At 47.6% G+C, this 14,317-nt stretch overlaps 1 protein-coding gene across 4 annotated transcripts in view; it reads left to right on the top strand.

Moving 5' to 3' along the window:
• PLXNA4 (plexin A4) overlaps positions 1-14,317 on the top strand; it is a 476,129-nt gene that overhangs the window by 342,888 nt on the left and 118,924 nt on the right. For all 4 annotated transcript variants that reach the window (XM_085569917.1, XM_085569916.1, XM_077783705.2 and 1 more), the window contains exons 6-7: positions 7,308-7,431; positions 12,198-12,351. In XM_085569917.1, the coding sequence (XP_085426043.1) occupies positions 7,308-7,431; positions 12,198-12,351 (278 nt within the window). The remainder of the gene's footprint in view (positions 1-7,307; positions 7,432-12,197; positions 12,352-14,317) is intronic.

Below are 14,317 nucleotides of genomic sequence, written 5' to 3'. Positions count from 1 at the left end.
ATGTCAAAACATTGCTAAAACTGACCTTAAACTTTACATGCGAGTGGGACCGAATCTTCTCCCTTTTCCTGGCTCCAGCCAGAAAATTGCTTTGGCTGCAGCAGAGGGAAAGGCAAATTTCAGCTGCTCCCTCCTTCCCCAGCCTTGCTGCCCTCTGGTGATAAAACCACCTCAAGAGACCCAAATCTGGCTCTGAATGTTGGTCAGATTTGGGCTGAAACAAACCTCTTAATCCATCCCCAGATTCCTTTAATTGCTCTGTTCTCTTCTCACGCTTCTTTCCGACTGGAAATTCAAAGAAAATTTTCTCCTCTAAGGAATGAAACTGTCACATTGCATCTCATCCTGAAAGAGGGACCAGACTGCTGAGACTGAGCAGGATATTTTGGATCTCCAGAACCTCCTGAAGCTGAGCATCTCCATCCTGCTGTCCCCAGATTGCTGCCCCCGGTCCTGGCTGAAAATGCCATCCCAAGGGTTTGCACTTGGCTTCCACCGAGCTCCCTCTGCTGATCACCTCCCAAAAGGCATCTCAAAAAGAACCTCCAAAAGAACATTTGCCTGTTCTTCATGAGAACAAGACAGGCACCCCTGGCTGATGCTGGCAGGCTGGTCTGGGGATCCTTGTTTGAGGAATGTAACCCTCTGCCAGAAGCTGGGGCTTTGTGGGGAGAGACAGGGAAACCCAAGTTCTGCAGCAGTGCCAGAAATCCCTCTGCCACCTCCTGGGTTCTGTGCTGCTCCAGCTTGGCCTAGGAGAAAAATTCTGGCATGTTGTGAGGCTGAAGATTTGACAGAAAGTCATTATTTCTGTTATTTTATTTTGTAGGAGTCACAGAATCACAGAATGGTGTGGGTTGAAGGGATCTTAAAGCCCATCCAGTGCCACCCCTGCCGCACCTCCCACTGTCCCAGGGTGCTCCAAGCCCATCCAACCTGGCCAGGAACAATTCCAGGGTTGGGACATCCCCAAATCAACCTTCTCCTCAAGGAAAATGAGAGCTGCTACCAGGCCATGCCTGCACCCCATCTTAGACTTCAGACCCCCAGTTTGTTGATCTGAAAAGTTTTTTTCAGTTTGACTCTTACCTGGCTTGCCATGGGGTCTGTCTGGGAATTCTCAGATTTTCCCTTGGAGAACCTTCCCTTGGGCTAGGAATGCTCAGATTTTCCCTTGGGCTGGAAATTCTCAAAGTTTCCCTTGGGCTGGGAATTCTCAGATTTTCCCTTGGAGAATCTTCCCTTGGGCTGGGAATTCTCAGATTTTCCCTTGGGCTGGGAATTCTCAGATTTTCCCTTGGAGAATCTTCCCTTGGGCTGGGAATTCTCAGATTTTCCCTTGGAGAATCTTCCCTTGGGCTGGGAATGCTCAGATTTTCCCTTGGAGAATCTTCCCTTGGGCTGGGAATGCTCAGATTTTCCATTGGGCTGGGAATTCTCAGGTTTTCCCTTGGAGATGGTGGAAATGGAAAATCATTTTCTCCTTCCCTGTCTTGATCCAGGACAGGGGGAACCATCTGGGCTACTCGTGGTCTTCCAACTGAGACCTAAACCAGATTTCTCTGAAAGATTTTTCACATCTTCTGTAGCCTCCTCCTGATTTTTTTTTCTTGGATGTCTCTATCCAACACATCTAGGAATGAAACCACTGGAGGTGGTGATGTGAGTGAGGGAGGCAGAGGGATAATCTAAGAGGAAAATAAGGCAACAGGTTGAATTTTAAGGGGGGAAAACTAAAGAGAGGTGAAAAAAGAGTGGGAACTCTGCGCAAGCTGCAAACACACCACTGGGAAGAGGTGAGGATTGGGATAGGACAACATCTCCATCTTGCACAAGTGGAGAACCCCAGTGTGAGGGACCCTACACCACAAAAAAAAAGGTTAAGAATGAACAGTTTGGGGGTGGAAATGAGAATTCCAATATGAAACTTGTATCCTATCAAAATATCCCACCCTGGGCTGGTGACCCCTCCTCACTGGTGTGACTGGGAGTGCCCTGATGGAGGGAAGGTGTGAGGAAATGGGGGCTGAGATGATCCAGCAGAGGGTGAGAGAATTTATCCCCTGAAGGAAATGTCACTGTTTAGAGGCAGAAAGGAAAACTGAAATGTCAAAACCTTTTGCAAAAGAGTGATTCCATCAATTTACCTGTTTGGAGGTTGGTGGAAAGGTAGCGTTTGGAGTTGCTGGGATGACCCAAACCATTGAGCTGTCTCTGAGCTTTGCCATCAAACACAGATTTTTCACATCCCTCTCCTTCCCTGAGAACCCACCTCAATGCCCAGAGTCAAAAGAAAACTGCTGTGCATCAAATGGTGAGATTTCTCCAAAAAGGTTTAGTTTCTTTAGAATTTATTTCTGGAAGTTAAAAATTTTGGATAGTATTTTTTTCCCCTGAATGAAAAAAAAAATACATCATGTGCTAATTGCCACTTGTAAGAAGTCCCCAAATGCTCTGTTCTGAGTAGCAGTTTCTGATCAGATCCAATCACCATTCTTTTGTCTTGAAATTCTGTTATTAATTAACATTATAATTATTAATCTGTTATTAATTAACAGAATTGCAGGTAAGATCTTTTCCATTGCAAGAAAGCTAACTTTTTTGGGACTCATGTTCAGAAAGCTGGATATTTTATTCTTGCTTCTTGGGAAATTATGGGGGAAAAAAGTAAAACAGAATCCAAATCTTCTCCTTTTTCAACAGTTATGGTTATGAGCAAGCAAGGCTCGGTCAGGTGAAAAATAAAGGTCATTTTTGGGGGGATTTATGTGTGGAGGGTGGTGGTTTGGGGATTTTTGGCTGCAACAGGATGATGGAGATGTGTCTTCACTGAGAGTCTGGGCTTGGTTTGACCAAGGGAGAAGAACCCCTCCCATCCCTCCAGAGGTGGAATAACCTGGCCCCTCTGCAGCCCGGGTTTGCAGGGAGTGGCCCCAGCTTTAGGTCACTGAATTAGGGATTTAGTGATGATTTCTTGTGTCCCAAACCAGGACCACCAGGGCTTTGCCCTGCTCTCAGTCTGTGCCTCACTTTCCTGCTAATTCCAACCTCGTGTAGGTATCCTGAAGTTTAATTAGCTGCAGGCAAAGCCCTCTGAGATTCTTAGGGAAGAGACATGAGAGAAGAGGAAAGTATTAATTTAACATTATTAAAATAATTGGTTGGTGGCTGGTGAGCAGAGAGTGAGCACCAGTGGTATTTATTCTTAATGGGAGATGAGGAGGAAATGACATTCCTCATGGTTCAGTGGTAGGAGCAGCTCCTCAGTGTTTGTGCTAATGGTTTTGGACAAAGCAGGACGCTTGGAACTGTTAAAGACACTGCTGATAATGAAAGAGCAGCTGCTGCTGAGACACCCAGAGAAGTGTTGTGCCTGCACCACAATCAAAACAAATTCAGGAGTGGGAGATGCTCTTTTAGGGGCCTGAAGTGGAATGTGGTGCCACTGGGTGGGAGCTGCACATCCCCCAGTTATGGAGTGGCTAGCAGGGAATTAGGGAATGTGGCAATGGGAAGGGATTTTGATGTATGGATACCCTTGGAATGTTGGGGTACAGATACTTTATTAAAGTAATGTTGGTAGTAAAAGTGGTTTTCTTCTGTGTAAACAATAATAAAACCACCAGTGAGAGTCACAGGAGCTCCCAGGGTAGACAATGGCTGTCACCAGAGACATCAGAAATGATGAGTTGAGGTTGGGATATTTCATTATCCCTCCCTCAGCCTGGCTGCCTTCCAGGTGACCACTTTAATAGGCAGGATCTGGAATTACTTAATTATTAAAACTCCCATTTGCCTCTATTTACAGTTTTCTGAACTGGGGCTGCCACGTCCCCTCTGGGCTGCTGCTTTCTCTGACCAGATCCTTTGTCACTTTTGTTCCTGTGTCTCAGCCTTCACCACCCAGGGATCTGAGACTGGAGAAGGGGGGAAAGACTTACCTCTGCACCTGTTGGAAAGTTGTTGGAACAACTTTTTCTGCTGTTTTTTCCTCTCATTGAGGAGGGCAGAATATTTTTGGCAGTGCAGAGGAAGGCTGGAGGGAGAAGGTTTCTTTGTGTCTTTTTCTGCTCACCTGAATTGTAGGATCACAGAAGGATTTGGGGTGGAAGGGACATTAAAGATCCTCCAGTTCCACCCCCTGCCCTGGGCAGGGACTATCCCAGGTTGCTCTAAGCCCTATGCAACCTTGGACACTTCCAGGGATGGGGCAGCCACAGCTTTTCTGAGCAACCTCTGCCAGGGCCTCATCACCCTCTGAGTAAAGAATTTTTTCCTAACATCCAACCTAAATTTCCCTTCCTTCAGGGCAAACCATCACAGGAAAACCCACCAGGTTTTGCCCCTGGAGAACCTCAGCTGCAGGTGCTGGGCAGACACCTTGGGTGATGTGTGAACCCACAGGGTGCTCCAGCTTAGGATAGATAACGTGGTCTTGGGAGAGGAGATGGGGGAAACCCTGGACAAAATGCTCTGGAGAAGAGGCACCATCACTCCTTTCTGCATGCACAAACCTGCCAAACCCACTGGCAGGTGGCTCCATCCCTTCAGATTTGATTCCTGAAGCAGCTGTGGTCACTCACCTGGGCTGTTGACCCCAGAGCCTGAACCCTGACCCAGAGCCCAGCTCAGCAGAACTCCCCCACCCCCAGACTCAGGCACAGGCATTTATTTAGAGCTTTTCCAGCTGAGGAACTGCATTGAAAAAGTCAGTGAAAGTCAAAAGTTAGGAAGTGGCAGGATTGAGGTCACAGTGGAAAAAAGGAATAATAACCTGTGATCCTGTAATTAAAATCTGGCTTGCAGTGTGTGAGTGCAGGCAGCAGCTTTGGAAGTACAGAAGCTGCTTTCAGTCTGGCAGCCCCTGATTCCTGAGACCCTGACACAGCAGCCTTAACATTATATTAAACCCAGGCTTAGTTTGGTTTGTTTTTTTCATAAATTCATTATTTGGATGACATTATTTTCACCTTATGGCAGATATCAAGCCTGCAAGGCACATCAGTCTAATATTAAGCTAGAGTTTGGTCCAAAAAGTTACATATTTTAAATGTGTATGACCTGTAAACAGCAAGGAAAAATGTGGATTATTATATCTTGCTCAGTGGTGAGATTGGGAATACAAACCACATTCCTGGATGCTTAATCCATATGCATAGATTTGAACTGAGCCTGTTTAATTTTAGAAAATCCAGATATTTCTGTTGTGCTGAAGCTGAAAGAAATAAGTGGGAGATTACAGAATATCTTGAAGAATTTGTGCACTTGTGTTTTGATTCTGAGCCCAAAAAGGTTTCCCTTCCAAGCTAGTCCCAGGAGAAGAGTTCCCACACCCTGTGGAGCTTTAATGGGATTGCTGAGGCTGTTTGTTTTATGGAAGTGCTTGGAAAAATCTCAGGTCAGCATTTTGCCTTTTGGCTTTCATGCCACCATGGGGGACTTACAGTTTTGGGGGTATTTAGTGGGTTATTGGTCCAACCCTCTGGAGAGTGCCCATTTAAAATTCCTGTTCCAGCATGTGGCAGTGCCAGAGGAGATTTAATGGGATGAGGGCTCCTGGGGAACAGAGAGCAGGAGCTGCAGTGCTCCTTTTGCTCTCTCAAACCTGCAAAGTGTGCTGAGAATGGCCAAAATATCCCTTCATGGATCCTGCCTCCGGAAATACAAAACTTTCCTCTGCCAGAAAGATGGAGAAATTGGAGTTTGGAGTTGGGGTGTTCACTTTATCTAATCAGTCACTAGCGAGAAGCCAAGCCTTGAAGTTTTAGGCAGCCCCCAGCTTTATAACATTTGGATTAACCATTTATAGAGTTTTTTGGCCTCTGTTTCCATGGATCCTCATCTGCAAATCCCCATGCACAAGGGTGCAGTCTCTGCTCCAAAGAGGAGGGATGCTGAGGGGTGATCTTGGAGCTCCAGCAGCCCCCAGGTTCTCTCACAAGTGAGACTCTGAAGTCTGGGAGCGGGTGAATAATTTAACATCCGCACTTAAGTCTTTATAGCTGGTTTTAATGGGGGGTAATAGCACTGCTAATAACAAAATCCATTGAAGACACCCTGTGCAAGTCCATAACATTAACTTAATGGCAGGAGGTAATTGGCATGCAGCTGGAGCTGTCCTTTTGGATTAACCCTGTGGATTTCCAGGCAGACACCTTCCTTGGAGCAATGGCCTTGGCAGCATGTGTGGAGTGAAATACGGATGTGGTTTATGCTAAACAAGTGCAAACCTGGGTGGAAACGGGGCAAACAGCCACCATTCCACTCTTCTGGGTTGTGTTTGCACCACACAGGTGAGATGAGGAGTAGTGACAGCACTGAAAACATCAACAATTAGTGGGTGGTGTGAGCTTCATGCATTTGTGTGGCCCAGGTTTTTGCACACACAAATTTCACTGAGCTGAGCTGTCACTTATTTGGGAACACCTGAATTTTTAACATTCAACTCTCAGCACTTCTAGTCAGCCATTTTCTGACCTAGAGATGGGGAAACTGAGAGGAGTTTTATAAACTTTTATTCTATTTTTAGTTTTATGAGAAAGGTGAGACAACAGAGATGTTATAATTCATGCCATCACCATCAGAAGCCAACTATTTCTTCATTACAAAACACTATAAGCATTTCTTGGTCTATCCCACAAAGGCAGATGCAAAAAATTCCTTAATCTGCAGGGACAACTAATTGCAGGGGTGGCCCCATCCCAGAAGTGAGGTGCCAGCAGCTCAGAGGCACCACAAGTGTGCAGCATTCTCAGGAGGGACAAAAAACATGGGCTGTGCGTGGCTTCTCTACAAGGACAGCCCTGCCTGAGGTGTCCCACAGCACTTGAGCCCTTGGACAGGAGGGTTTGAAGGGCTGGGGGGGTTTGGCCCAGGGAAGGTTGTGCTGGACCTGCTGTGTGGGTAGAGAGACAGAGAATTCCTGCAGCTGGGATGGAGCTTTCACCCATCACCCTCCCTCCTCTTACAGTTCCTTGCAACTCCCCAGCCTGCTTGAGCAATCCCACACCTATCAGAACCAGAGTTAATTGTGTCAGGAATGTGGTGGGGCTCTTGGGAATGTCCTGTGCAGGGTCAGGAGTTGGATGTGATGATCCTTGTGGGTTCCTTGCAGCTCAGGATATTCTCCATGATCCCGAGATCCGGAGCGCGCCAGGGCGCGAGTGCGGTTTTCTGCTTGTGCCATCCCGAAGAGCACAGAGCCGATTTCTATCCACACTGATTGCTGCTCCCACATCCCAGAGCTGTCCCCACCCTGCCAGCCCGGCTCTGCCTCACCCTGTCCCTGTCTGTTGCTGTTTCCCCAGCTGCACGAGGAAGGAGCGGTGCGAGCGCTCCAGCGAGCCACGCAGATTCGCCTCCGAGATGAAGCAGTGCGTCCGCCTCACCGTGCACCCCAACAACATCTCCGTCTCCCAGTACAACGTTCTGGTGAGGAATGACAATCCCTGCCCCTCCCCTCGGGTTTAACCTGCCCGTGCAGCGTGGCAGATCCAGGCGTTCAGCAGCAAGAGGTTCTCCAGACTCCGCTAACTCCCCCAGCAGCTCTTCTGGCGCGAGGGTAGATGTGCCACGGGAGGACATTTTGGTGTTGGTTATTCTCTGACATTTTGGCGTTGGTTATTCCCTGACATTTTGGTGTTGGTTATTCTCTGACATTTTGGCGTTGGTTATTCTCTGACATTTTGGTGTTGGTTATTCTCTGACATTTTGGTGTTGGCTATTCTCTGACATTTTGGCATTGGTTACTCTCTGACATTTTGGTGTTGATTATTCTCTGACATTTTGGCATTGGTTATTCTCTGACATTTTGGTGTTATTTATTCTCTGACATTTTGGCATTGGTTATTCTCTGACATTTTGGTGTTGGTTATTCTCTGACATTTTGGCATTGGTGTTGGTTATTCTCTGACATTTTGGTGTTGGTTATTCTCTGACATTTTGGCATTGGTTATTCTCTGACATTTTGGTGTTGGTTATTCTCTGACATTTTGGCGTTGGTTATTCTCTGACATTTTGGTGTTGGTTATTCTCTGACATTTTGGCATTGGTGTTGATTATTCTCTGACATTTTGGTGTTGGTTATTCTCTGACATTTTGGCATTGGTTATTCTCTGACATTTTGGTGTTGGTTATTCTCTGACATTTTGGCACTGGTGTTGGTTATTCTCTGACATTTTGGTGTTGGTTATTCTCTGACATTTTGGCATTGGTGTTGGTTATTCTCTGACATTTTGGCATTGGTTATTCTCTGACATTTTGGTGTTGGTTATTCTCTGACATTTTGGTGTTAGTTATTCTCTGACATTTTGGTGTTGATTATTCTCTGACATTTTGGCATTGGTTATTCTCTGACATTTTGGTGTTGGTTATTCTCTGACATTTTGGCACTGGTGTTAGTTATTCTCTGACATTTTGGCATTGGTTATTCTCTGACATTTTGGCATTGGTTATTCTCTGACATTTTGGTGTTGGTTACTCTCTGACATTTTGGCATTGGTTATTCTCTGACATTTTGGCATTGGTGTTGGTTATTCTCTGACATTTTGGCATTGGTTATTCTCTGACATTTTGGTGTTGGTTACTCTCTGACATTTTGGCATTGGTTATTCTCTGACATTTTGGCATTGGTGTTGATTATTCTCTGACATTTTGGCATTGGTTATTCTCTGACATTTTGGTGTTGGTTATTCTCTGACATTTTGGCATTGATGTTAGTTATTCTCTGACATTTTGGCGTTGGTTATTCTCTGACATTTTGGCATTGGTTATTCTCTGACATTTTGGTGTTGGTTACTCTCTGACATTTTGGCATTGGTTATTCTCTGACATTTTGGCATTGGTGTTAGTTATTCTCTCACATTTTGGCATTGGTTATTTGTTGTTATAGGACACGTGTAAGTACGACGCGAGCTGCTGCTATTGCAAGGTGAAAAAAAGAGGGTTTTTTTTGACTCTAGCATTTATACTTTTTTAAAGGTGACAGTGGATTGGAGGGTGAAGGTGCCACCTCTCCAATGACATTGGACAAACTACTAGTACATCAAGTTTTTCTACCTCTATGAAGGAATGCAAAACAATAGGTTGTTTACAGAAAGTTGTGTGAGAAAATTCTCTAACAGAATGTAAACTTAGAAGACTTTAGAAAATCATAAGAATCAGGGTGACAGTTATTGTCTGTTTAGAAGTCTTGGAGTGGACTAGGAAGAGTCTTCCTTGTTGTCTGTGAGGGTAGGTCTGAAGGAACTCTCTCCTGCTGCCCTGGGAGAGGAATTGATTAATAGCTTTAGGCAAGGGACATTTTCACAGTTAGAAATTGCATTCTAGAAGAAAGCCAAGTGAAGGATGATATGAATTATTTCAGTGAGCTCCAACTTCCAATCATTTTGGATGGAAATGTCTCCTTCTAAGCCCCCAGGAAGTCCATCCTGCCCAGCAGTAGGCATGCAGAGCAGAGAGGCAGGATGCTGTGCAGAGGAACCCAAGGCTTCCAGGGCTGCTGCTGTCTCCTGTGACTTTCCTCAGCACAAGGTTTAACTTTCCTGGCCTCGAGCTACTCAGTCAGCAGTCAAGGAAACCACAGAGAGAATGCTGGCAGAGCAGCAGATGATCCTGATCCTTCCAGGGCTTGAGGCAGGAAATTTCTGCTGAAGATCTGACCAGGTTGTGGATTCTCTCCTGAGTCATGGCAGCAGCACCAGATGTGGTGAGGACCCAACATGCTCCAAGGAGACAAAAACACACTTCCCTCAGTGCTCTGCCTTTCAGACCATGCTAATTTGGGCTGCAATTTAGTTGGCAACCCAGGCCCTAAAAACTCCATCTCTAGACAAGTTGGTCATTAGCCCCACACCCTGAAAGGCCTAAATGGGATTGCTCAGCTGCCAGGCACCTTCCAGGTGACAGGTTTGGATTTCTCCAGGGATAATGAAATCAGCCTTTCAAAGCCTGCATGTCCAATCATTGCTGCTTTGTTTCAGCCTCTTAACTTTGCTGTGACTTAACTTTCCCCAGGCTTCAAAAAAACTGATCTGAGACATCTTAAGTTCTTTGTTCTTCCGGGAGTTCAAGGTTTCCTTTCCATATTCTCTCAGTAGCTGTTGAATTCTTTCATGCTGGAATAAATCCTGGGGGACTGGCTGGCTCGGGGCGACTGAAAATGACAATAGAATAAAAGACTTTTGCCTCTGGGTTACTCCCAGGGTGAGTCAGCTCAGAGCTGCTGGGATCAGAAGCTGCCATCATCTGTTACCCAACAATCTGCATGGGCATTATGATGGAAGTCTCATCCCAGTCCCAGCTAAACTGGTGACCCAGCTCATCCCATCACCAGAGGCAAACCAGGAGGGGAACAAATAGGGGGTTGATGGTGTCCTTGGCAAATCTCATATCTAGAATTCTAGCATCTTGAGTTCCAGCAAAGTGTCAGTGACAGTGAGTTCTTGCCCATGGAGGCAGAGCAGGTGTTTGTGTGGTCAGCCACGCTTTTAAATTTTGGGCTCTAACAGGGCTTGGAAAATCTTACCTGAGTCTGTTTCAGGTCAGGGCTGCTGCTCTGAGAAGAGCTGCTTGCTGAGGAAGGCTCCATGCTTTCCATGCTGTCCCAGGAGTGGGGCATGTAGGATTTCTGGTCTGCTTGGGGTGTGCACTGGCTCATGGAGTTTGTGGCCGAGCACTGGTCTGCCACCAGTGTCATCTTCTGCATGGCACAGCTTCCTCCTGCATTATCCATGCCCAGAGGGAGATTTGTTAAGAAGAACAGATTTGACAGATTCCACTTCTCCACTTCTAGCAGGGAGAATTAATTTAGCCTCAGTGCTAAATCCATCCAAACAACAAAACCATTTTCCCTTTCCCCATCCGAGACAAAAAAAAAAAAAAAAATCACCTTTCCCACTGCACAGGAATTCCCATGGCCCCAAAAATGATCCTACTCTAACACAGGCTTCATGGCATTCAGGGCTAAGGCCTGTTTGCTCGGCCTTCCTCCCTGATGCTCCTCAGTGTGGAGAAACAGCTCCAACCTTTCCCTAAGTGAGGAAAACACGGTGTGTGGGAGCACTGAGTGCTGTGTCACCTTCTCATCCATCCTGCTTTGTCACCTGGACTGACCCCTGCTCTTTGTGCTGGTACAAACAACACCTCAGCATGCACCTGTGTCTCCTTTCAGTGGCTGTCACCTCAGAGGGGGCCTCGGGGAGGAGGCAAGTGTGGAGAGCATCTGCGTTTGAGCCTGTGCCGAGTGCTTGGCTCCAGTGTCGGCTCACAAAAACACTGAATTCACACCAATTAATTACCAGGTGCTAGGGGTCCCCTGGGGTGCCCCTCTGTGTTCAGGCATGACCTGGTGAGTTGAGTAGGACCCTCAGTGATGGAGAGCCGTGGGACAGGACCTTTGTTTGGGAAGCTGGCAGCATGACTGTGCTCTTCCAAAGCATGGACATGGTGCAAACCAGCCCTGAGATTCGTTTTCCCATGACCATGAGCAATGCCAGAGGGTGTTGTGAACTCTAAAAACATGGGAAAAGCTTCCTTCATGACTTTTTTTTTCCATATGGAACCCCAGGATAGCACGAGGAGCCACATGGCTCTTCGGTGGGATGGGCAGGAGAGGTTTCTGTGCCTGTAGAGACAGGGTGTTTTTTGTGGTGGACTGAAGGCTGTAACTAGACTCTCCTCACACAGGAACTTGGGGACAGAGTGCTCCCCGCTGCTGGTGCTGGCAGAGCAGCCCGTAGAGAGTTAGACTGGAGCGCTCCAGTTTCTCTGGAGTCTGCAGAGTGCCTCTTGTGAGTAGCAGTCACCTTCCTCAGCAACCGCGGGCCCTGGGGGCCACCACAGCCCCGGGACCCACGGCTGGCTCCAAAGACTCCCTGCCTAACCCGACACCTGCATGAGAGACAGCGAGCACTCCCTCCCCTGCACCTCCCAGCCAGCACTGGGCCACTGCCAGGTGTCCCTGCCCAGCCACCCGCCACCCGTGCCAGCACCAGCATCTCGTGCCCTCCCCTCCTCACTCGTCCCTCTCCCGAGTCGCTGCTTTCTGCTGAAGGAGGATGCTCTCTCTAGCAAGAGGCTCTTTGTCCGACCTCTCCAGTGTAATTCTCCTGCTGGCCCAGCTCTGTTGTTTGGCTGAGTGTTGTCTCTTCTCTCTTTCTCTGCCTCTCCTTCTCTCCCTCCTCCATCTTTGCCTGCAGCTGGTCTTGGAGACCTACAACGTCCCCGAGCTGTCAGCAGGAGTCAACTGCACCTTCGAGGACCTCTCGGAGATGGATGGGTTGGTGGTGGGCAGCCAGATCCAGTGCATCTCTCCAGCTGCCAAGGAGGTGCCCCAGATCATCACAGAGAATGGTGAGTATCCCACAGCTCCTCCACCTGTGCCTCTCCCTCCCATCCTCACCCCACACCCTGCGTCTGTCCTTGATGCCTTGTGGAGGCTGAGCTGGAACAGAGGCTGGGTAGAGCTAAAGAATAAATTAGGGATTTATGAAAAGGATCTCCTTCATGGATCCACCTGGGACAGCACCAGAGCCCAGCCAGGGCTGCACCCAAGATGACCCAAAATGGTCCCAAAATGCACCCAAATGAACCAAAATGGCCCCAAAATGAACCCAAGATGACCCAAAATGGCCCCAAAATGCACGAGCGCTCCCGGGGCTCTCCCTGGGATCAGTTCTGCTCCTTTGGCACCTTGGAGTTCATTCCCAATTCCAGCTTCAGCCCATCAGTCCCACCCTGCTTGTTTTTCTCTCTCCAGCCCACGGTGTTTGTGCTCCTGGGCTGAGGTTTGGATCATTTGTCCTTGGTGCCCAGCTGGAGCAGGAATTGTTTTGTGTCCCTGCTCTGTGCACAGAGCTCACCATCCCTTAATATGAAACCCAGAACTACATACTAAAGCAGCTCAGAATGTGAAAAATACAAAAGCTAAAACCTGAGGTATCAACCTGCATCCTCACAAAGCAGGATTTAGCTCCTGAAAGCCTGAGGAGAGGGCATGGAAAGCCCCGGGAGCATTTTAGATGCTGGATCTGCACAGCAGCATATCATGGCTCGAGCTGTGTGAATGTGAGAGTGTTTCAGGGGTGCAAGCCTTGAGCTGCAACCCCAACACCTGCACTGAGGAGCTCCTCTGTGTGACACCAGGTGTTTGCAGGCTGCCACCGAGTGGCAGTTGCACGCATCCAGCTGAGACAAGACGTGGATGTGGGATATTCCCTCTCCTTTTTGACCTGGCTGGAGTTTCACACCAAGGGTACAGCCTCTCAACACATCCAATCCCGTGTAACAGGCAGAAATTCCTGCAGATTGGACAATCCTGTCTGTAATTTTGCCTTGCTCCTCCCAGATTTAAGTCTGTGTGCTCAGCTCCCTGTCTCAATTCCTGGCCTTTACTGCCTTCAGCTGTTCCAGGTTTGCTTCTGTCTCCTTCTCCCAAAGTGGTCCAGCACAGAAAAATGTCTTGTGTCCAAGGGTGCTTCCTACACCTTTTCCTTTCCCTTTTCTAACAAACTTTCTGGGTAATTTCAAGAACTCCTGTGGCTCATTACAGGGATTTACTATAAAAACCTTGACCCTGCTATCACCCCTGTGAGACACAGAGAGGATGCTGCAGATTTTTGTCCTTGGCTTCCTATGAAAATTTACTGTAAAAATTTGCCTCTGGGGATCCTCAGACCCCAGAAAATGAGGTGACATGAACTGTCACCATCACCTCTGCTCTCCTTGAGCTGCACAGAGCTGCTCTGCTCTCCGCTGCAGTTCCCAAAACAAGCTCTCAGGAGGTTGTCACCACTTTCAAGTCCCTCTGAGTTATCAGTAATGTTTGCTTACCAAGACAGGCACCAGAAAATCTTTCCTTGGTATGGAACATCTGTCTCAGGCCAGGCTATCATCAACCAGCAAAGAAAAATAGCAGTGAAAGGTGGAGACAGGACAAGAGGGAGAGATTTATCTGCTTTCAGGGCACCTGCAGCTTGTCTCAGCTTCAGAGCTGCTGCTCTGCCCCTCTGCAAAAACCAAGTTCTCCCTGCAGTGCCAGAGGCTGGATTTGAACCAAAGGATGTGTGACTATCCACCTGAGGCCATCCAATCCTCATATCCTGGTTTAAAACACCTGCAAGACACTGGCAAAGTCCTTAAATGTGGCAGAGCAGAGGGGCAGCAAGATGTGTTCAGTGAAGTGTGTGGGGTGTGTGTGTCCCAAGATGGGTGGGTGAGCACGAGGTGCTCGTTGTCACCCCTTGTCAAGCTCTCTCTGGCCTCATTGATTAATGAATCATTCAGGTGAGGAGGAAAATTGTGCAATTATAGACCGGTT

The sequence above is a fragment of the Lonchura striata genome, chromosome 1A, assembly GCF_050655825.1.
Source record: "Lonchura striata isolate lonStrDom1 chromosome 1A, ASM5065582v1, whole genome shotgun sequence".
In the NCBI taxonomy this organism is placed as follows: domain Eukaryota; kingdom Metazoa; phylum Chordata; class Aves; order Passeriformes; family Estrildidae; genus Lonchura; species Lonchura striata.
This window is presented reverse-complemented; position numbering and strand designations above follow the sequence as displayed.